The sequence below is a fragment of the Centroberyx affinis genome, unplaced genomic scaffold (assembly GCF_046629955.1).
Source record: "Centroberyx affinis isolate AG114_WGS23_722 - 3 ecotype Tasmania unplaced genomic scaffold, CSIRO-AGI_Caff_v1 ptg001429l_1, whole genome shotgun sequence".
In the NCBI taxonomy this organism is placed as follows: Eukaryota; Metazoa; Chordata; class Actinopteri; order Beryciformes; family Berycidae; genus Centroberyx; species Centroberyx affinis.
In genome coordinates, this window is record NW_027279905.1 from 23,312 (window position 1) to 47,268 (window position 23,957).

General features: G+C 44.2%; 1 protein-coding gene across 1 annotated transcript in view; it reads right to left on the reverse strand.

Moving 5' to 3' along the window:
- The window catches only part of LOC139650023 (mannosyl-oligosaccharide 1,2-alpha-mannosidase IB-like), a 151,093-nt gene that overhangs the window by 18,670 nt on the left and 108,466 nt on the right, over positions 1 to 23,957 (reverse strand). The window contains exon 7 of the mRNA XM_071526554.1: positions 4,928 to 5,008. Within this exon, the coding sequence (XP_071382655.1) occupies positions 4,928 to 5,008 (81 nt within the window). The remainder of the gene's footprint in view (positions 1 to 4,927; positions 5,009 to 23,957) is intronic.

Below are 23,957 nucleotides of genomic sequence, written 5' to 3' on the forward strand. Positions count from 1 at the left end.
ACAGCATACATTAGAGGTCGACCGATTAATCGTTTGGCTGATTAATTAAACTTTAAGACAGTTTTATTTGTAAATTATGAGCGTGATAAGGTTGATATGATAGACTGAAGATAATCTCGGAACCCATCGTCTATCCGTCTGACGATGATTAGACTTAGATGGCCGAAATGTCGTCTGGACCCTAAAAAACTTGTGAAACAATCCGGTCGTCTCTCAACTCCGACTCCATCCTCGCGGTCTCGGTCCCATCGCCCTCCAAAACAAGGGTGTGACTCACAAAACGTCAGAGATAAAAAAAACACACGAGACCTACAAACGTGGCCCTGGAAAACCCAAAAAACCTGAAAAGTCACATCTCTCTGCTCTTTCATGGTCGGGCCTCTTCTGAAGTTCACGTTTACATTTTAGGCTTTTAGTTAGCGCTCTTAATCGAGAGAGACTTGCAATGCGTGCAACAGTAGGACTCAATCCTACATCACCGACACTTTTTTTTTTACTTAATTTTTATTATTATTATTCAGAGGGTTTTATTTTCCATCTTATGTTATGCATTCCTCATTTTTATCTTATTTCTACTATTATTATCAAGTGGGTTTTATTCTCCATCTTATTTTACATTAGTTATGGCATTCTATCCCTGTTTTTAATGCTCATTCTATGTCTATTTTCATGTGAAGATCCATTCTATGTATTCTATTCTCATCTTATCTTATTTCGCTATTATTATCAAGTTTTATGTGAAGCACTTGGTGCATGTCTTTCTTTGTTGTAAAGCACTTTGAGCTGCATTTCTTTTATGAAAGGTGCTATACAAATAAAGTTTATTATTATTATTATTATTATTATTATTATTATTATTATTATAAGCAACTAAAAGTAACAAGTTCAAGGGTCAGAGGCCACAATATTCCTGTGATCTGAGAATGATCATGATAGAGAGAAAGAGTAGAGGAGGAAGATACGGGAGAGAGGAAGTGAAAACAGAGTGGTGGGGGAGAAGAGGAGGAGGTGAAGAGACCACCGAGAGGAGGAGGAGGATGAAGAAGAGGAGGGGGGCAACAAGAGACCAGAGGCGATGAGAGAGAGACAAGCGGAGAGGAGGGAGGAGGAGAAGTAATAGAGTTCACCAGAAGAAAGGAGAGGGCAGAGCGGGAGGCCGCACCGGTGAGATGAGAGGAGGAGAGGCTGGATTAAAGAGGAGAGGGGGGAGAGGAGGAGGAGGAGAGAGAGAGAGAGAGAGAGAGAGAGAGAGAGAGAGAGAGAGAGAGAGAGAGAGTGGTTTACCGCAGAAAGGCAGCGGCAGTGTTTGAGATTACAAGAGGAAAAGGGCGAGAGGGTGTGAGGGCAAGGATGTACGGCTGAGATGAGAGAGAGAAGGAAAGAGGAGAAAAGAGCAAGAGGAAGAGGAGGAGAGGAGAGAAAAGGAAAGAGGAGAAAGGAACAAGAGCAAGGGGAAGAGGAGGAGAGGAGGGATAAGTACAGAGGAGAGAGGTGGTGAGGAAAAGAGAGGAAGATAAGTGAAAAGATAGACGAGAGAAGAAAACAGGAGAGGAAGGAGAAGAGAAATGAGGAGAAGGGAAAAGAATGAATAGAAAGGGCAGAGGACTGAGGAGGAGAAAAGAAGAACAAGGAGAAAGGACAAGAGAATAAAAGGACAGAGGAGAAAAAGAAGAACGAGGAGAAAGGACGAGAGAATAAAAAAGGACAGACGAGAAGGGAGGAGGGGAGAGGAACGATGAGAGGAAGGAACAGAAGAGAAAAAAAAGGAGAAAGGGAGAGAAAACAAAAAGTGCAGACGAGAGACAAGAAAGGAGGAGAGAAGAGAAAGGAGCAAAAAGGGGGCAAGAGGCGGAGAAAGGGAAAAAAAAAGGTGGGAGGGGGACAGAAGACGAGTGGAAAAGAGAAGAGAATGAGCGGCGGGGAGATAGGAGAGAAAGGAGGAGATGATCAGATAAGATGAGAGCAGACAGGTGGCGAGGAGAGCAGAGGAGGAGATAAAGCGTGAAAAGAGAGAGAGAGAACAGAGAGAGAGAGAGAATAAAAGAGGAAAGCTAGGGACAGACAGAGGAGTAAACACAATCCATCACTGCTGCCCTGCCTGGACTGTCCCGGACGACACCTCCTCCGCCTCCTCCTCTCCCCTCTCTCCCTCCTTCTCCTCCTCAACAACGCCGAACTCCATCTCTCCCCTCTTTCTCACTGCGTCTTTGTCGCTCTCTCTTTTCTCTCTCTCTCTCTGTCTTGCTCTCTCGCTCCGTATGTTTGTCTCTCTCGTGTCTTTCTCTCCATCTCTTTTTCTCTCTGTATTTTTGTCTCCTCCCTCTCCCTGTGTTTTTGTATTCTTCTCCATCTCTTCCTATTTTTGTCTCTTTCCATCTCTTTATATTTAATCTCTCTATTTTTGTCTCCCCATTTCTCTCTGTAGTTTTGCCTCTCTCTCTCCATATCTCTGTATTTGTCTCTCTCTCTCTCTCTCCATATCTCTGTATTTTTGTCTCTCTCTCTCCATCTCTGTATTTTTGTCTCTCTCTCCATCTCTCTGTATCATTGTCTCTCTCCATCTCCCTCCCCCTTGTGTTTTTGTATTCCTCTCCATCTCTCTCTGTATTTTTATCTCTCCATCTCCCTCTCTGTATTTTTGTCTCTCTCCATCTCTGTATATTTTTGTCTCTCCCTATATTTGTTTTTCTCTCCCTCCCTGTTGTTGTATCTCTCCATCTCTCTCTCTCTTTGTGTATCTCTCATCTCTGTTTTCTTTCACTCCATCTCTCTTTCTTTTTTGTCATCTCTCTCTTTATGTTCTCCATCTCCATCTCTCTCCTCTCCCATGTTTCTCACTCTCTTTCTATCTCCCTCGGTGCGAGTCTCTCACTTCGATCGCCCTCCCGCTCTTGTTTCCTCTCCCTCCCTCCCTCTTTTCTCTCCATCCCTCCCCCTCTCTCTGGGACTCTTGTTAGTTGCCCTCATCCCTCCCTCCCTCCCTCCCTCCCTCCCACAAACACAGCTTCATCCCCAGCGGCATGCTAATATCCAACTGGGATGGATGCTGATAAATGCTCGGAAAACATCCTCCTCAACCTCCACTCCTCCTCCCTCCCTCCCTCCCTCCCTCCTCCTCACTCGCTCGCTTCCTTACCCTTATCCTCCCTCGTGATCTCTCCTCCGCTTTCACCGCTCTCTTTCTTTATTTATCCGGGGAGAGTGGATAGAGTGAGCATGCCGTTTTGCTGCACTGCTTCATATTCATACGGTTAGGCACATTCACAGTGTGTGTGTGTGTGTGTGTGTGTGTATAGGTGCCTTGCTCAAAGGGCACAGCCAATGAGAGCGGAGCATGTTTCCTCATTCACTCCCCCCCCCCACGTCCAGATTTCCCTGGCCATTCATCAGAAGAGAAGAGAAGAGAAGAGAAGAGAAGAGAACAGAAGAGAACAGAACAGAACAGGACAGGACAGGACAGGACAGGACAGAAGAGAATAGGACAGGACAGGACAGGACAGGACAGGACAGGGCAGGCCACGGCTATTGCCGGCGCGGAGGCATAAAAATGTAGAGACCCAAGTTTAAAGGGAAGGCACATATGAACCGGGACCCTAGGGGAAAGCAGAGAGGAACAGGTGAGTCTTAAGATTCGATTTTAAAAAAAAAACAGCGAGTGAGTCTGAGGCCCTAATCGTTCCTGGGAGCCGAATCCACGAGCGTGGCCCCGGCGACAGAAATCCTGCGAACACAGACTGATGAAGCCTTCTAAGACAGCAGGGTTAAACCAATCTGCAGACTGTGTGTCGGGGTGGAGATCCAGTGGGACGCCTGACCACAAAGAGCACTTCTCCTCAGGGATCTGCTGGGCACCGCTCGCAAAGATCAAATAAAATGATAATAATTGAAAAAAGAGAGAGAGAGAGTCGCACAGTGGATGGGGCCGTTGCACCGAATGCGTCTCTGCTCCCATTACAGAGGGAGTGCTGCTTAGCTGGGCATGAAAGCTGGAGTGGAGGGGATGGACGGAGGGAGGGAAGGAGAGAGGGAAAGAGAGAGAGAGAGGGAGATGCATGGCTGGAGTCCAATTCCACCAGTTCCCTGACCATGAACCGAGTGTTGCCTGCTGGCTTTAACGGGAGCAGAGAGGCGAAGACGGGACGGGAGGAAGAAATGGAGAGGAAAGGATGAAAAAAGAGAGGAGGAGTAGGAGAGGGTGGGACAGGTAAAGAGGGGAGAGGAAAGGAAAGAAGAGAGTGGTAGGTGAATGAGGAAGAGGAGGGAGGGAAGGAGGAGGAAGAGGAAGAGGGGAATGAAATAGGAGGATTTGTGGCTATTTTCATTGCAGCTAGAGGGGGATTAGAGGTGTTTGGAGGTGTGTGTGTGTGTGTGTGTGTGTGTGTGTGAGCTACTTCATTAGCATGGGTACCTGAAGGGGAGACTCATTTCCCTGGAGAGGAGACTGCCTCTGACCTGCAGGCCCACCACTCCCTCCTCTCTCTTTCTCCCTCTCTAACACAACACAGAGCGCTGATCTCTCTCTCTCTCTCTGTTTTTTCGTTATTCCTCCATCACTCTCTTTGCCTTCTTAATCTGACCCCATTTCTCATTCCCCCTCTCCGACTTCTGTCTGCTCTTCAGGAGAAACAACCGAGGTGTTTCATCAAGCGCCTGTCAGAAGCAGACACCGCTGACACACACACTCACTCACTCTCACACACACACACACACAGCGAGAGACCTTTTACACACCACACACTAACCCCATAACGCTACATGTGCAGCACACAGCAAGAAGAACGCAAACACACACGCAGAAAAGAGCAGTTTACACACTTATACACACACACACACACCAGAGATGATGTTAGAATTGCACTCACAAAAACCATAGGTGCACACACACACACACACACACACACACACACACAGAGAGGTGAGTAGTTACCTCCTGTCCAGAGAGGTAGTAGGCAGCCAGCAGTCCTCCGATGAATCGAATGTTGACCTCAAAGACGGACACCTCGGCATTCTGGGAACACAGGAGAGCAGAGAGGGATCGACAGGGATTAAAGCAAAAAACAAAAATCTTCTGACTGAACATTTTTTTTCAGGCAGAGTCATATTCCCCATCTACAATTTGTAAAACAAGTTACAGGGGAGGCCCCCACATTAGGGTGTGTACACACTCTCCAGGTTTTTTTTTTTTTTTTTTAGAAAAGGCGGGTGCAGGTTCATGCAAATTCAAAAAGACTCGCAACACTGTGGCAGCTCCCAATATTTTGTTTACTTTATTCTATATTAAAAAAATACAATGTTTCGAGCCCTCACAGGCTCGTCGTCAGGTAGGTTTTGCAATGAATCAGACAGGTTCAGGTGTTCCTCATTTACAGAATGGATATAGGTCCCACCCATAGGTGTGATCATGGAAAAACCAATGAAATCTCTACAAAGAAAGAAAAAAAAAAAAAATATATATATATATATAACCCGGAAATCCTGATTAACCATCGCTAGAAAAAAAACTAATTTATATTTGAGCTTCCCATAGGTTTTCATGTGAAAAAGGCAGAGGCAGCTGAGAAAAAGGCGGACAGTGTGTAAGTAAGTACCACATAAAAATTAAAAGTAGAAATGATACAGTAATCATGACAAGCAAGGTATGGATTACAAAAACACAATAAAACAAATAAAATAAAACGGAAGAATAACCGATTCAAGAGGAGGCAATTCTGAAAAAGTACGTTTTTAAAAGAGACTTGAAAGAAGAGACAGAGCTAGCCTGCCTGATCTCCTCCGGCAGGACGTCCCAGAGTCGTGGGGCCGTGATTCCAAAGGCTCGGGCTCCTCTGGTTTTTAGCCTTGACCTAGGGATTACTAACAGACCTCTGCCGGAGGATCTCAGGCTGCATTTAGGCTCGTAAGGGGTTAGTAACTCAGAGATATAATCCAGGGCCAACCCCAAACATGCTTTAAAAGTAATCATTAAAATTTTAAAATCAATTCTAAAACGTACAGGTAACCAGTGTAGAGATGCTAAAACAGGCGTTATGTGGACTCTTCTATTGGATTTTGTGAGTAGTCTTGCTGCAGCATTTTGAACTAGTTGGAGTTTGGAGAGGTTGTATTGAGAGAGACAGCAATACAGCGAGTTACAATAGTCTAAGCGGGATGAAATGAAAGCCTGGATAACAGTTTCTAGATTCTTAGCGGATAAAAAAAAGACTTCACCTGCTGGTCAGAGTTAAGTTTGTTATCAAAGATAACACCCAGATTTCTGCACTGGGGTTTGATGCAACAGGATAGAGAACCTAAGTGAGAGGAGAAATGCTCGCTGGAGGGGTCCGGACCTGTGATAATGGCTTCTGATTTATCTGAGCCTAGCTGAAGAAAGTTTTGAGAGAGCCAGTTTTTAACATCTGTAAGACAGGATTGTATTTTGACCAGTTGTGTTGTTGGAGTCAAACGAGAAATAGATCTGGGAGTCGTCGGCATAAAAACGGAAACTGATCTTGTACTTACGAAAGATTTGACCTAGCGGTAACATAAATGGAGAATAACAAAGGGCCAAGGACTGAGCCTTGAGGGACTCCATAGGAAAATTGGGAGGAGGATTTAAAGTTACCAACGGCCACACAGAATTTCCTATTAAAAAGATAGGAACAAAACCAATCTAAAACTGTACCTGATAAGCCAACCCAATGCTTAAGACGTTCAATTAAAATCACATGGTCAACTGTATCAAAAGCTAAGCAATAAAACAGATGTTAGGCCATTGTCAGCTGCTAAAAGAATATCACTGAGAACTCTAAGAAGTGCTGTCTCAGTGCTATGACCCGCCCTAAAACCTGACTGAAATTTATCAAAGAGCCCGTTGCCATTCATATGACTGATGAGCTGACCAGTGACTATTTTTTCCAAGACCTTAGCCAGGAAGTTTAGATATTGGGCGGAAGTTATTAAAAACGGATGAATCAAGAGATGGCTTTTTGAGAAGTGGTTGAACTGCAGCGGATTTAAAAAAATCAGGCACTTGACCAGATAAAAGTGAGGATTTGATAATGGCTAGGACAAACGGGGAGATTGAATGAAATATTTCTTTAAAGAAGTGAGTTGGAAGAAAGTCTAGTGAACAGGAAGATGACTTCATTTTAGTAATGACACTGGTTAGATGCCTAGTAGTGACTGACTTAAATGCCAGCTGGGTGCAAGGTGTTTTATAGCAAAGGTCAGGGAGAGTTTGAGAAGGAGAGATAATTGCATTCCTAACAGCTTGAACCTTACTCGAAAAAAATGATAAAAACTCTTCGCATTTATCAACTGAGGGCTCAATAAAAAGTGGGGGAGGGTTTGTGGTGTGGTTGATTATATCAAAGAGGCATTTTTGGTGTTTATGTTTAGCTATAAGATCAGAAAAATAATTAGTACGTGCAATTTTAATCTCCAAGTTAAAATTTTTCATGTAATCCTTCAGCCTTTCAAGATGAGGGGGAAGTTTTGTAGCCCTCCATTTGCGTTCTGCTTTATGGCAACTTCTCTTTATTAAACTAGATTTCATCATTAAGCCAGGGCTGAGAAGGCATTCCAGGCTTTTTAAGCCTAACAGGAGCAATATTGTCTAAAATATTTACGCAAGTGGAATTAAAAGAATTTAAAATAGCCGAGGTGTTCATTGAGGAGCAGAGCTGGAGATCAGAAGACGCCAGGGGCTGGCAAAATTGTTTTGTGGTTTTATATTCATTTACTGACATTCACTCTTTCATATTATCATTTATATTCGCGGTCTGGTGGAAGGCGACCCGACCCCACCTCTGTCGGAGAGAACACTTCTGCAAATCCAGGGGAGGGTTGTAATGTACTGTATTGCACTGTTTTGTGTCTTTTGCATATTCCTGAAAATAAAAAACTATTATACAAAAAAAAAAACAAAAGACGGATTAGGCATTCGAGAATATTAACCAGAAATATAGGCTATATACGTATAATTACCGACATCTAAGTAGATTGTAGGCCTATACAAATCAGCTACCTATCACCTGGTATCGCTTTTTTCCCCCTTCGGATCTACAGTGATCTCATACATGGCCTCTCTGGAATCCAACTGACAGAAATCCGTTGTAGCAATTTTACTCCCTGGATCCATCAGACAGGGAAATACACACACACACTTTATTTTCCTTGTTATTTATGCATTCTGTTGGATTTCTACGATTCTCCTCCATGCTGAATTCTGATCTCATCTGCGTCACTGTCAGTCATCTTGATGTTTTCTCTCTCTCTCTCTTTTAGGGTGAAGTGTTTTTATAAGCCTCTCAGGGGTTTCTGTCTCACCCGCACTGCTTGTATTTCCTTTCATCTCGTTTTTTCCCAGCGTCTGTATCGATTGTGCAAGTAAACTTCCCTAAAAAGCTAAAATAGTGAGGCAGAGAGAGGAGAGACTTCCATCCTTCAGAACATAGGCTATACTGCAGACAAAAAGGCAAATCACAGGTAGATAACACTCCTGTTCAGTACATCATTTAATCTTCAGACGGCTCAGTTCTCCTCCCCCACTCCTCCTGTCCCCTCGAATTACAGTGGCCTGTAATTGACACAAACAGTAACATCACATTTTCCCAATAAAGAGGAGTAAGCTAGCCAATTAGAGCAGAGATCCACCAGAAACATCTAGAGAAGAGGTAATATATCACCATCATAAATACTGGAATAATAAAACTGCTTTGGCATTTGCTTTTTGGCTTGAGAACGAGGCTGTTAGCCTTCGTTAGCTGAAATGTGTTGTGATGCCGCTCGCTCGCTCAGAGCACCGTCCTCCACTGCCTAGCAGCTGAAAAAGCCAGTAGGTGGAGAGAGACTGGGAGTGTCCTGAAATGCCAGTGGGTGCAGAGTTTGTATTCCAAAACGAAGTAAGAGTCTGAAAGTGAATTTTAGAAGCGAGAAATCTCCCAAACTCTGAACCCATCGTCTATCGGTCTGACGACGATTAGACTCTGGGGGCGACGGCCAATATTCGGGGGTTTCCGGTGTAGCCAGCGGACATCCGGGCCAAGACTTCCTCTTCCGTGCTCCGGTCATTGTTTACAGTGCAATTAGCAACTTGAGACACGAGAATGGAGTTGGAGTTGAGAGACGACGTCTCATATGCAGATATCTGTTTATAGAGATTAGCCGAAATGTCGTCCTGAAACACCTACAAAAAGTATTGATGTTTGTGTTTTGTGTGGAGAAACGTTCGACTCATCGTGTCTCAAGTTGCTAATCGGACTGTAAACAATGACCGGCTCACAGAAGAGGAAGTCTTGGCCCGGATGTCCGCTGGCTACACCGGAAACCCCCAAATATTGGCCGTCGCCCCCAGAGCCTAATCGTCGTCAGACCGATAGACGATGGGTTCAGAGATTGGAAATCTCCTAGCAAAGTAATGGTTGAGTCAATGGTATTGATCAACAATCCTATCAATCCCCCCAGACATATGTGACGCGTTCTATCGTTTTCAGTCGGAAGTCGCAACGGCGCATTTGTGGATAAACGTGATTTTATGAGAAAAGATCGATTTTTGGCTGTTTTGGGGTTTCAACAGATTTTAATAAAATAAAGACTTGGCTTTCTTTCTGTGTAAAAGTTATTGTGAAATTCAACCGGTAAATATAGTTTTGAAGCTCGTAAAGGTAGGGTGACAAGCAGAACTACTAGCTTAACGCTAGTTTGTCAACAAAGCTCGCATTCCTCATGTTGCCAGGTTTGCGGTTTTCAATGTACTTGGAAATGTTCTAAATGCTGTAGGACTTAAAACGCTGTTTATAAAGTTTGCCAGGGTTGTATTTTGGAGTTTTGTTATTGGTTTGTTATTTTGGACTAGTTTCATTGATCATTTGACTGTTTATGGGTTGGGTTTAATTGACACTGGGAGGGTTTTGTCGCTACGAACCTGGCAACACTTCTCCCCGTCCCTCTCTCCCCTTACCAAGGTGTGTGTGTGTGTGTGTGTGTGTGTGTGTGTGTGTGTGAGAGTGAGAGTGAGAGTGAGAGTGAGAGTGAGAGTGAGAGAGAGAGAGAGAGAGATTGAATTTAATTGATATTATTAAATATCGCGCAATGGACTGATATAATATCAGACTACTTTTTAACACTTAATTGACTTTAAACTTTGAGGCCCTTTTTCTCAAAAACATAGTTTGGAAACAGTCAAGACATCAAGAGGTGCATCTCACTCAATCTTTGGAGTACAAAGATAATTTTGATATCACCAGAAAGCTTAAATTCCCCTCTTTCCAACAGTGTATTAAACTCAAAATGCTTTGAGGGATCAATGTGACTGGAAATGATAGAGCAGGTCACATATAATGGTCATTTTGTGCCATGGGGCTGTAAAAATCCTATTTATTGCCCCTTTAGTAGGTGGGATGCAAGATAGCAGCTGCACAACATAACACAAAAGACAGGCAGTATATTAAAAGAGTTGCCTATAAACTAGTACAACTAAGACATAATAGCGAACTTTCAACTACAGTCAAACATTTACCACAAGTCAACTATGTGTGGATAAACACTGCAAGGTTTATGCATATTCCTGCACTAATTAAGCCCAAAGTTGCCGTCCTAGCTGTTATTTTCTAGCTCGGGGTGCAGCGAGGGAGGGGAAAGTCTGCTGGTCGTCACCCCAATTTCCTTTGTTTGCTAAGCACAGCTTAATTGGGGCTAAATCTTAAGAAAATCTTTCTTTTTTTTCCACTCTAATGTGCCTCTCAGAGAAATGACTGTATCGCTAAAGTCTTGCAGCTTTCCCAGAAACCACAACAGTCTAGGTAGAGTGGGGTCGGCTGTGGACTGTCAGCGCTATTTTTATGACTTCTTTTGGCAAGGAAGTGCAGCAAGAGAGAGGAGAAGAGGACAACAGGGGGAGAGCAGAGCGTTTGAATTTGTAAAGGGCGTTCAACACGTGAACCCATCAGCAGGGTTGCAAAACATGTTAAGATGATTTAGAAAGTCCTCCTTGTTATCCTGCATCTATCCTGCATTATACTGCAGATAATTGAATGCTAGACAGTAGAACCAAATTAGCATACCTCAAAACAAAATTATCAACCCAGTAAGCATTTGACAGATGGCGACATGCTGGAGGAGGCCAAGTACAATGTCAACCAAAAAGAGCACAAAATCTTCACAATAGGCTTGGGCTGGTACTCAATATTATCGAATATCGCGATACTTCACAAAATATCTAAAGTATTGTTTTTGCTTGAATTTGCTTGTGGTTTAGAAGAAATCAAATAAAATACAAAAAACCCCAACAATAACAAAAAGAAGGATGGTGATATTACTGTATATCTTGATTTATAGTGGGACAGCATCGCGATATAAAATTTGGGATATCGCCCAAGCCTTCTTCACAATATGATATGGTGTAGTAGTAGCATGGTAAAAAAAAAAATCATATTAAAACCGCTTTAGATTACTGATTTACACCGTTATTAGAAAGATATTTAGGTTCAGATTTCATAAAAATGATGCAGGTAGGAGCTACGACTACAGATATCGTGTCAACTTTCATTTTGTATTTATATTTAGAAACATTCAACACTTCAACATCGGTGAAGGCAACAGACTTGTCACTGGACAGCTCCTTTCAATTTTCAAGGGTGCAAAACAGAGCACGACTTGATTTTTTTTTTTTAACCGAACAATTCGTCTAGGATGGAGGATGGAGCAGATGATGATGGGCGGATGCTGTGATGGACGGGGAGATGAGTGGAGGGGGAGCTCTCGTAAAGCTGAGGGCCGGCTTTGGTTGGCAGCATCCATCTACCCATCTCCCTGTCTGTCTGTCTGTCTGTCTGTCAGCTCCACTTGTTGGCTGTTTACAGCTGTAGTTTAGGAGCCCGGGCCCCATGAGCAACAGCGCTATAAAACAGCCCTGATGTAAAAATGCCTGCAGTGCACACAGACTCACAAACGGACAGCTAGGAAGCACAACGCCGCATGAGAGTTGGGATTTTAATGAATGGTTTTGTTATAAAAACCAACAAGATGAATAGGGCAGCAGAGTCACTCCCTTTTCTGATTTTCTGTCATAAGCTGAAAGCTCATCTCTTGAAGACATACTTCCTGTCCCCGATGAATCACATCCCACTTTCCGACCTCTTCCTCCTTCTACTTATTCTATTAATATGCTCGCCTCTTCAAGCAAAGAAGAAACAAATCCATCAAGCTCTCTCGTCAGCTCTTATTTGTTGTTGTGCAATTTCCTATTGTACATGATAATTCTGGGGTCACAGGAATATTTTGGTAAATTTATTGTCACGTTGTCAGTCTGGTCATCATCATCTGTTCTCATTAGCACTGGTTATTTATAATGTTGCTGATGTAGCAACTGAAGCTTATTCTACTGTTGCACTCATTGTTATTGAGCAGCGTCAGCTAGAAACGCCAGATCCTCATTTTGCAGAGAACATAACTGTAACTCTAAGCTTTGTTGCAATAAACTGTATTTCATTAAGCTGTAAAACTGTACAAATGACTTATTCCTTGGATTAGGAATCCCTGATGATTCTGCCATACAGCTATCAATTCCTTGCCTGGGTCCAGACCTTTGAATCTGCCCACTCCACTGAGTTGACTGATTCTTGTCTGGCATTGTGACATGAAACAGCGGTTTCTTGGTTGAAAAAGTGACCGGTCCAATGAGCGCCGGGGGGGGGGACTAACGATTAGCCAATCAGCGCCATGGGCGGGACTAACGCTGTTGTCAAGCTGTTGTCAAGCTGTGCGTCGGAACCAAGGAGGAGTAATAACAACAATGGCGACCGCTATAGACAAGATAGACGCTGCTATCCAGGCTGTTCAAAATCCATTAAAAGTCGTCATACTTTGTTTTTACTTCACTCCGTGTTGTCAAAGATGCTCTATACTTTCTGAACCGTCTCTGGTGTTGTCATGGCTACGCATCAGTGTCGACTTAAAATTACGTTAGATTCAGGCGGATACGTCGGTCTCTAGTGATTGGTTAGGGAAAATCGAATCCCCCTCCCCCACGGAAATCGGTTAGAGCGGAGGCAATGTCAGACTGAAGATGGAAATGGAGTGGAACGAGTTGACAAGTCTGATATCAGGCAAATCAATTCCAAATCTATCATTTTTTCTTCAATTCCTGACTGCAACACTGGAGCGTACTGTCTCTTTAAGAAGCGAGCAGCTCCCAGCACAGTTGCATCATGCGTTTTTATCTTCCTCTTGGTGTGTGTGTGTGTGTGTGTTGCATACAGTTGGTTTTACCCATGTGAACAAATCAAATGTGATGGAAAAAGGGGCTGCGATTCATTTTCTTTTAGAAAGGGAGCATTGTGTGGACACACAGCATACACTGTGTCCTGTAACATGGGTGAATATGCAGGTACAGCAGTGGCCAAGTCCCCCTTCATGCATTCATCCTCCATCTATCCTGCATTGATACTGTACACAGTGGAAGTCTCCCTTCTTACCTGCATCTATCCTGCAGGCAAATCTGAACTTGAACGTTATAGAGTAGAACTAAATTAGCCTCTTGTAACACAAGACTCTGTCTCTTAAAGAAGTGAAGCTCTCTCCGCATAGATGCACCATGAATTTTTATTTCCTTCACGGTGTGCGGTGTGTGTATGCGTGTGTGCGAGTGTGAGTGTGTTTGGCCCAAATTCTTCACCGGAGCATGAAGAAAATGTGATGATAGTCCTTCAAGTTTGAAGGCAAACAATTTAAAAAAAAAAAAAAAAAAAAAAAAAGGTGTCATCCAGGCGACTCGACTAAAGTATTCAATTCCGCGACAACCTGTCATTCCAGGTGACAAGCGAGAGAGAGGCACGCGGCACCGAGGAACTCGCCGCCGAGCGTCTTTCACCTTCAGCGAAAAAAGGCTGAGGGGGGGTGGGGGGGAGAGGAGAGGGGGTCTAATCATGACAAACATGACAGCTTTCACTGCGTAGGATCGTGAAAGCTTGGGAATGTCATAAAAAAAAAAAAATAAGCGGCAGAATGTAACCCAAGCAGCCATTCGTTCCGTACTCCAGCTGCTTTGAAACATAACGCTACGTCTGACAAAACACGCCATCGCATGCAACATTTAAAAAAGTGTTGAGGGGTTTTTCGCCTTTGAAACTGTAAAAAAAAAAAAAAAAAAAAAAAAGAATATGACACTCTTGCTCCTGTATAATTAAAATCGGTTTAATCAAATTGGGCTGGAACGTTCTCTTGACAGCCGCCGCTAATTTATCTCTCCATCTCTGCCGCGTCGTCTCCGATCAAATCCGCCGCTTTAACCGGGTTTATTAACGCCCCGGCGAAGCGGCGGGTCCATTAATTTGGGTGGCTCTTTGAGTGCGGCGGCGGCGGCGGCGGACGCGGGCCTCACGCCGACACATCCATCATCGGGAAAGGGCCGGCTGCGGCGTGGGAGCCCCCCCCCGCAGGACCCCGCGGAGCCCGGCGATGACTCACCGCCCCGGCTCAGCCTGACATGGGCGGCTAGTTAATCATTCATTAGCGGTGGTGCTGGTGGGTGGGTGGGTGGTGGTGGTGGGGGGGGGGGGGGGGGGGGGGGGCGTAAAATGTGCACACACTTGTAAAAAAAATAAAAAATAAAAAATACGGGAGCCAACTACTGCACACACGCAAGCAGGGCATTTATGTATGTTTGAGCTTAGCAAAGTCCACACCACACACACACACACACATACACACCTGTGGGTCTCACTAGTGAGGACCCACATTCAATCTCTAACTTTAAAGGTGCACTAGGTCAGTGGTTCTCGACGTGGGGTCCGGGGACCACCAGGGGTCCTTGAGGGCATCCCAAGGGGGTCCCCAGCAGATTGATGAAGCGTTAAAACTTCATTATTTCATTTACAAGAACAATTAGAGAATGTAGGAGACTGACTATTTTGATCATAGTTTCTCTGTTATCTCGCTACCTACAATACAGATCGTTATGGAGTTCTGGACAAAATCATATCTAACAATACAAATATTCTCAGATTTGGGTCAGAGGGACAAAACCGCATCAAATGGGGGTCCGTGGCCCTAATGTGGACTAAATTAGGGGTCCTTGATATGAAAAAGGTTGAGAACCACTGCACTAGGTAATCTATAACCTCGATCAGCAACAAGTATGAACTGGAACAAAATCAACTTTCCTCATCCTGCACAATCAAGTCACATTTTCAGAATAGAGACAAGCAAGCTAGCTAATTAAAGCAGAGATCCAACATGAATTATTAGAGAATAGGTAATATATGAGGATGCAAAATTCTGTAATAATAATACTGCTTGACATGGAGGCTTTTTTTCGCCTTTACAGCTGAAATGTCTTGTAACATCAGTTGCTCGCTCATGGGGAGAGTGTTTAAATTCCAGAGGGAGAGGAGTTTTAGTTCCAAAACAGAGTTCAGACCAGTAAGTGAGTTGTGAGTTTTGAAAGCCAGAAATCTCAGCAGCTGGCCAAGTCAGTGTCACTGGTATTCATCAACAACCCTAACAAGATATATTATGGACATTTTGTGCTATGGGGGGCGGTAGAAATCGTACTTTCTCTTCACCACTTCATGCCTGAACTTAACCCTTAACATAAACCTAATCCTAATTATACGCTGAACCTTAACTCACACAGGAACACACACACACACACACATAGGGCTGGGTAATATGGTTGAAATCAATATCACGATAATCATAAGTATTTTTTTTGATATTGATATATACGACGATATGGCTCACATAAGCGAAATCACGTTAAATAATCAAATTAATGTTCATCATATTGAACCAAATGGTAATGTTTGGTGTGATGTCAAACTAAACTGAGAATTTCACATAATATTCCTACCATACTACCGTTTTGTCTGAGTTTCTAAATAAAATGAGCTTGTTCTCATCACTACAGTCTCGATATCCCAAAATCGCCATATCATCACAATATAATCCCACTGAAAGACGATTAACGATAATATTGAATTATCGCCCAGCCCTACACACACACACACACACACACACACACAGGCAGTGTTTTCATGTATCACTGAGCTCAGTGGAGTAATGTTAGGAATAGGTTGCACTCGCACTCACCCGTACACACCCACACACACACACACACACACAGTAGGCGAGTGATTAAACTTGACTAAGAGTGATGTCTTTAATCTCGTAAGTAAGTGGAAATCCAGGCTGTGCCCGTACTGCAGCCCAGGAGCCGCGGCTGCAGGCGGGATGGGGCCGCACCGCGCTTCGGTCTGAACAAATCTTTGATTTTCACAAGGGCCTGCTTAATAACACTTTCAATTACGCTGCCGGGCCACCGCTGGCTTGCAAAGCACTGCTCCGCATGAGCCGGGGAATTACCTGTTTCATGAGAGGCCTAAGCAAAAAAGCCAGAGTAATGCCTGGCCGCAGTGCTAACACTCAGCCTAAAACTGGCTTAACCTTTTATGAACGTTACAGTAGCTGGTAGCTAATGCCTGAATCCTCTGCCTAATGCAGGCAGGTATGAAAGCATCAAACCAAGCCGTTAATGGAGATGTACTGACACACCTCCCTCCCTCGCTTTTCACGAGCTTCACTTCTCATCGTCTCTTCACTTCTCCTCCCTCTCCCCTAATCTCCTCTCCTCTCCTGCCAAAGGGCTTCTTATTCTTATTCTCTTTTTCTTTCTATCCCTCTGATTCTTATTACTCCACTCAAGCACGTATTTTCACACCCTGTATACTGTATATACGCTTTAATCCTTCAGTCTTTTCTCATACTTGTATAGTCCTCTTATTGTTATACACTACCAGTCAAACGTTTGGACTCATGCATTAACACAGTGATTCTCAACCTTTTTCATGTCAGGGACCCCTAACTTAATCCACATTAGAACCGCGGTGGTAAATCAGAGAATATTGTTATTGTCAGAATTCCATGACTATCTGTATTGTAGGCAGAGGATAACAGAGAAGCTATGATCAAAATAGTCATCCTTCTACATTCTCTAATCATGTTAACTTCTTGTAATTAAATAATGCTGAATATTAACAATTCTTAAATTGGCTGGAGGACCCCCTGGAACCCCTTCAAGGACCCCTAGTGGTCCCCGGACCCCACGTTGAGAACCACTGCATTAACACATAACACAAATGGAATTATGCAGCGACCCAAAAAGTGTTAAATCAAAACTATCTTATATTTTAGATTCTTAGTAGCCTTTTTTTTGCCTTGATGGAAAGACAAAGGCTTTGGAAAGAAATTCATACACAGAATCAACTTCACTGTTTATATTTGTCTAAGAAACTCATTTCAAGCATTTAAGCAGAAGCCTTTAGATCAAAATGGCTTTAAGAGAATGAAAAACATAGAACATTCAGTCAGGTGGGTCCAAACTTTTGACAGGTAGTGTATATTGCATATATGTTGATATTTTTATGTGTTTTAAGTACGCACTACAGCTACTACTGCTGCTTTTGGACATCATATCAATGCTGGAATCCATACTTTTTTTTCCTGTATTTCTATTTAACACATCTGAGTGCTGGCCTTTGTTCTATTCTTATTTAAATCATATCCTTCCTTTGATGTATCCCATAACTATAAATTTCTGATTTCCCCCATGGGCATCATTAAAGTTACATCTAATCCACCTTTACCAGTCCACCCTCGCCATCCCTCCGTCTTCCTCTCTCTCTCCATCTCTCTCTCTCTCTGACTCTCTTTTTCCATCCCCTCCATTCCCTCATCCCCCGTCCTCCTCCATCTTTCTCTGGCTTTTTCACCTCCTGCCCTTCACTCTTCCTTTCCATCTGTTCGTCTCACTCCATCTCTCGTTGGCCCGCCACACCTCTCTCCTTCCATCTTCTGTCTTTGTCTTTCCCCCCTCTCTCCTCCCTCTTCAGGGTATCTGCAGGTTTCAGACTTTAAGACTTAAAAATGTAGATACGATGGAGAGAGGAGAAAAAAAAAAAACTGTATTAATCTAAGAGTGTACAAGCAGCTCAAAGAAGCCTGTCATTGCATGGTGAAAAAAATATGAGCTAATAACTGTATTTAACACATTTTAAATACTTTCTAACGGCTTAAATTTAGATAATTTATAGACTTTTTCAAAAGGAACCAGGAACACACTGCTCCACTTCTCTACCTTCCCTCTTTCAATCCCCAAATCCTCTTACTTTCCCTCTTTCTTTCAGCCCTCTCTCCATCTCTGATTCCTCTGTCTTTCCCTCCTCCTCCCTGATTCCCTCTCTCTCTCTCTCTCAACGCTCCCTCTTCCAATCCCCAATTCCTCTTCCTCTCATTCCTCCTCTTCCCCATCAATTCCTTTCTTTCCCCCTCCCTCCTTAAGTCCCTGATCCCTCTTCCTCTCCTTCCTCTCCATCAATTGCTCTTTGTCTCTGTGCTCCTTCCTCTTTCAATCCTCTTCCTCTCATCCTCCTATCCATCCCTCATTCTTCTTCCTCTCCTCTTTCAATCCCCAAATTCTTTCATTCTCCTCGTCTTCCTCCTCAATTCTTCCTCCTCTCCCACTTTCCTCCTCCTCCTAGCCATCCCCAATTCACAACCTCTGTCTCCCCCTCTCCATCTTTCAATCTGCAATCCATCTTCCTCGTCTTCTATCCATTCCCAGATCCCTCCTTCTATCAATGTGATTCCTCTTCACCTGACTCCCTCTTTCTTTCCTTCCTCTGTCCATCCCCCGATTCCTCTTCTCCGTCATTCTCTCCCTGCTTCTTCCACTTTCTACTGTCCCCTCTTTTAACACCCAATTCCTCTTCATCTGTCATTCTTTCCTCCTCAGTTTGACTTCTGATTCCCTCTCCTCCGTTTACTCTCTCCCCCACTCTCCATCCCCAATTTCTCCCTCCATTCATCCCTGTCTTTTTCTCTCCTGTACGAACACGGCGATCCTGAGGTTAATTAGCTCTACGAGTGTCAGACTGTGAGATCCCCTCGGCCGACCTGCTAGCTGCCCTGTGATTACCTCTGCAGGGGACTAACAAGCCCGGGCGAGAGACACCGACACAGACAGAAAGAGAGAGAGAGAGAGAGAGAGAGTGGGGGGAAAGACAGAGGGGGCGAAGAGAAGCACTGATGGAGAGAGGAATAGATTCAAGGGGAAGTGGAGGGGAGAGATCGGGGCAAAGGGGGTGAAGGGAGGGATGAGAGTGTGACTAATTGGAAAAAGAGGGTGAGAGAGATATGGGAGGAAAAGACACGAGGGAAAGGTAGGAGGAAGGATGGAGGGATATACAGGGATAGCGAAAGGATAGAAGAGGTAGGAGGACAAGTGAAGCATACAACGAAGAGAAGTGGAAATGAGACAGAAAAGTAGGAGGATGGATGTAAGGATAGAGAGAGAGGGATAATGAACAGATAGAAAAGAGAGAAAGAACAAGGAAAATGGACGGAGGAAAAAACAGAGGGGTAATGAGTGGACAGAAGATGAAAAACAAGTTGGAGGATGGGCAGAGGGATAGAGAGCGGCATAATGAATGGATAGAAGAGGGAGGAGAAAGAAGTAGGAGGAAGGATGGAGAAAAAACATACTGAATGGATACAAGATAAAGAAGGAGGTAGGAAGGTGGAGGGAGAGATGGACGGAGGGTCAGTCAGACTGAAGGAAGTGAGAGACAAGGAGGATGATGGATGGAGGGATAGACGGAAAGAGGGACTGTTAAATGTAATGAAGGAGGGGAGAGAGAAGACAATAAACCGGAGAGTGCGGAGGTGACAAAGGGGTTGTAAAACCAAAAAGGAGGGAGAGAGCGGCAGTATAGCGAAAGCAGGGAGGGAACAAATGGATAGTAAAAAAGGTGAAGGAGGAAGAAGGAAGGGATCGTAAAAGTATGGAGGGAGGACGGTAAAAAAAAAAAAAAATGGAAAGAAGAGAAGTGGGGGGGGGCGCGATTGACAGGCGAAAAAGAGGAGAAGGAGGCTGGTAATGGGAGAGGAGGATTGTAACATGGAAATAAATGAGAGGAGAGGGACGGATGTGATGGAAAGGAGAAGGAAGGAAGGGAGAGGAGGTTGTTAACGGGAGAAGACGAGAAAGAGAGAGAGAGAGAATGTAAAAACGCATATAAATGAGGGGGAAAAGAGTGAGATGAGGGATGATGGTTATGAATACGAGTTGAGACAGGGTCGGCAGGGAATCAGGCTAAGAAATAGATCTGAAATAATAATCCAGACTGTTTTGCTAGACATCGTGATCAAGATTATTAAATCATGATTACTAGTCTTGATGAGTCGGGGAACAAAATTATTTCACAGCACTTTTTTTTTTTACCAGTTAAAAGTTTGGACACACACATTTTTCTTTATTTTTACTATTTCTCACATTTTAGACTAACAGTAAAGATATCACAACTGTGAAATACCACAGATGGAATTATGAAGTGACCAAAAAAGTGTGAAACAAATCAAAACTATCGTATATTTTAGATTCTTTAAAGTAGCCGCCCTTTGCCTTGATGGAAAGACAAAGGCTGTGGAAAGAAATTCATACACAGGATCAACTTCACTATTTATATTTGTCTAAGAAACTCATTTCAAGCATTTAAGCAGAAGCCTTTAGATCAAAATGGCTTAAAGAGAATGAAAAACATAGTACATTCAATCAGGTGTGTACAAACTTTTGAGTAGTGTAGTGAACAATGACAGCCGGTAATCTAAGGAAATGTGACAATATTGCCAATATGGCAATATTCTGTGAAAAAAAACACCATTAATTCTCCAGCCCTTTTAGGAAATAGGGAAAAAGAAAACTCAAGGGAGGATAACTGTGAGAAAGATGACAAGAAGGACAAAGACTGTCACTTTCATGTAAAATCAAGATTGATTTGCATAGATAGATAGATAGATAGATAGATAGATAGATAGATAGATAGATAGATAGATAGATAGATAGATAGATAGATAGATAGATAGATAGATAGATAGATAGATAGATAGATAGATAGATAGATAGATAGATAGATAGATAGATTAATTGATCCCAGAGGGGAAATTGAGTCGTCATAGCAGCCAAGACACACAGATGACAAAATACATTAAAACACAACAACAAGCACAAGAGGCTATGATGGCTAAAAAGCAAGTGACTAAATGAATAAATAAAGATATAAATACTTGAAAAGTTAGGAATAATAAAAGTTAGTCCACAGACAGTTTAATGTCACCTGGCCCGGGCCAAGGCAGATGGATTGTAGAGTCTGCTCGCAACCACAGACTGGTAAAACATGTGGAGCATCTTATTGCAGACATTAAAGGACCTGAGCCTTCTCAGGAAGTAAAGCCGGCTCAGGCCCTTCCTGTAGATGGCCTCGGTGTTGGTGGACCATTCCAGCTTGTCATCCAAATGAACGCCCAGGTACTTGTAGGAGTTCACAACAATCTCCACATCACTCCCACTGATGCAGACCGGAGCAGGTAGGGCTTTCTTCCTTCTAAAATCCAACACAATCTCCTTAGTCTTGGCCACGTTCAGCTGCAGGTGGTTTCCCCCACACCACTTCACAAAGCGGTCCACCGGGCCCCTGTACTCCCCCTCCCGGCCACCCTCCACACACCCCACGATGGCAGAGTCATCTGAGAATTTCTGCAGATGACAGGATTCGGAGATGTACCGGAAATCTGACGTGTAGAAGGTGAACAGGAAAGGAGATAGCACAGTCCCCTGGGGGGCCCCGATGTTACTCAGCAGCTCTGTAGCCTCACAAACTGTGGTCTGCCCGTCAGGTAATCCTCAATCCATGAGATCATGGGGGCATCCACCTGCATATCCTCCAGTTTTTCCTTCAACAGTCTGGGCTGGATAGTATTAAAGGCACTGGAGAAATCGAAGAACATGATCCGCACCGAGCTGTTGGGTCTGTCCAGGGTGGAATAAGCCCTCTGCAGCAGGAATATAATTGCATCATCCACACCCACATGTAGCTGATAACGCAAACTGCAGGGGGTCTAATGAAGAGCTCACCGGTGGTCTGAGGTGTGCTAGGACCAGTCTCTCCATGACCTTCATTATGTGAGAGGTTAGTGCTATTGGCCTGTAGTCGTTGAGGACTGTAGGACGCCCCTTCTTAGGCACTGGCACCAGGCATGATGTTTTCCATAGCACAGGAACTCTCTTGAGGTGAAGACTCATGTTGAACAGATGCTGGAATACTCCACATAGTTGGTCAGCACAAGGCTTCAACACCCGAGGGCCGGTGCCATCCGGTCCTGCAGCCTTGCCCTGGTGAAGTCTCTCCATCACTCTCTTCACCTGGTTGGCTGTGATATTTAGTTCAGCCTGGAGGGTGATGGGATGTGGCAGGTGGGGGGGGGGGGGGGGGGGGGGGGGGAGTGGATGTCAGAGAGATATAGTCCCCGGGGGCTGGGGGAGTGGGCAGGGAGGTAGTATAGGGGCTGCTGTTGAAAAATTGGTTCAGCTCATTTGCCCGCTCTAGATTCCCCTCAGCTGCACCCCCACCCTTTTTCTGGAAGCCGGTGATCTCTCTCATCCCACTCCAAACATCCCTCACCCTACTTCTCTGCAGTTTCTCCTGCAGCTTCCTTCTATAGGAGTCCTTGCTCTCCTTTAGCCTCAGTTTCAGTTCTCTCTGAACACGTTTTTTTTAGCTCCGCCCTGTCCTAAAGGCCCTCTTCTTTTCATTAAGCAGGGCCTTCAGGTCGCTGGTAACCCAGGGCTTATTGTTGGGGAAGCAGCGAACCTCTTTTGTGGGCATGGTGTTATCAATGCAAAAGCTAATGTGTTCAGAGACATTCTGTTATGCCGTCAATGTCTTCACTGTGTGGTTCATACAGAGCATCCCAGTCAGTGGCTTACAGGGCACCACGCAGTGTCTCCATGGCTTCGTGAGACATTTCCTCACTGTCCTCACAGTCACTAGTGGCTGCTGAACAACTGGCTTGTATGATGGTGTGAGCAAAACTAAGTTTGGTCTGATCTGCCAAGAGGGGGCAGGGCAGTGGAGCTGTTAGGCATCTTTAACATTTGCATACAGCAGATCCAAAGTCTTATTTTCTCTGGTTGTGCTTTTTTACAAACTGGTAGAAAGTGGGTAGGGTAGTGGAGAGAGAGACATGATTAAAATCACCTGTAATTGCGATGAAGGCACAAGGGTATTTTGTTTGTAGTCTAGCAGTGACAGAGTGAATGACGTCACCCGCTGCTTCCGCGTTCCCCGAGGGTGGAATGTAAACATTCATGATGACAACATGATGACAATGGCACTAGTAAATTCCCTTGGTAGAAAGTATGGACGAAGTCCGATGGCACTCAGCTCGATGTCTGGGCTGCAGAAACACTCCTTAACAGAGATATGTCCCGGGTTGCACCATCTGGAGTTAACAAGCACGGCAAGTCCCCCTCCTTTCTTCTTACCGCTCGCGGTGGCGTCTCTGTCCGCACAAACCGTGTGGAATCCGGGGATAGTCACATTCGAGTCGGGTATCTGTTCGTGTAGCCACGTCTCGGTGAAACACATGATACTGCACTCTCTGTACTTATTTGCCAAAGACCTCACATTCCCCATAATGACTGCAGGGATGTAGGGTTTAAATCTCCTTTTCTTCGCTCTCCGTTTAACACCGGCCCTGCACCCCCGTCTCCTCCTTAACTCCTCCGGAATTGAGAGCTTCTCTCCGGCCGCGAGAGTCAGTCGCTGCAGGGCGATCAGCTGATCGCGTGTGTAAACAATGCCGGCGAAGTTGCAGGCATAGCTTCCAGTCATTAAAAGCGGTCCTAGTGCGATGAGGAGCAATAAAACATATCCAAGCCTCTGAATAAGCATCGTAGTGTCGTTTGATGTTCACAAGTATCAACAACGTATGTAGACACTAAAAGACAACGAAAAGCACACAGAGCTACTACAACAGGCTGCCACTAGCACGGCGCCAGGCAAAAAAAAAAATCATATAATTCATTCACTGTAAACCCTAACAACGACTTGAATTGGCTTTGAATTTATGATTTTAGCTAAGTC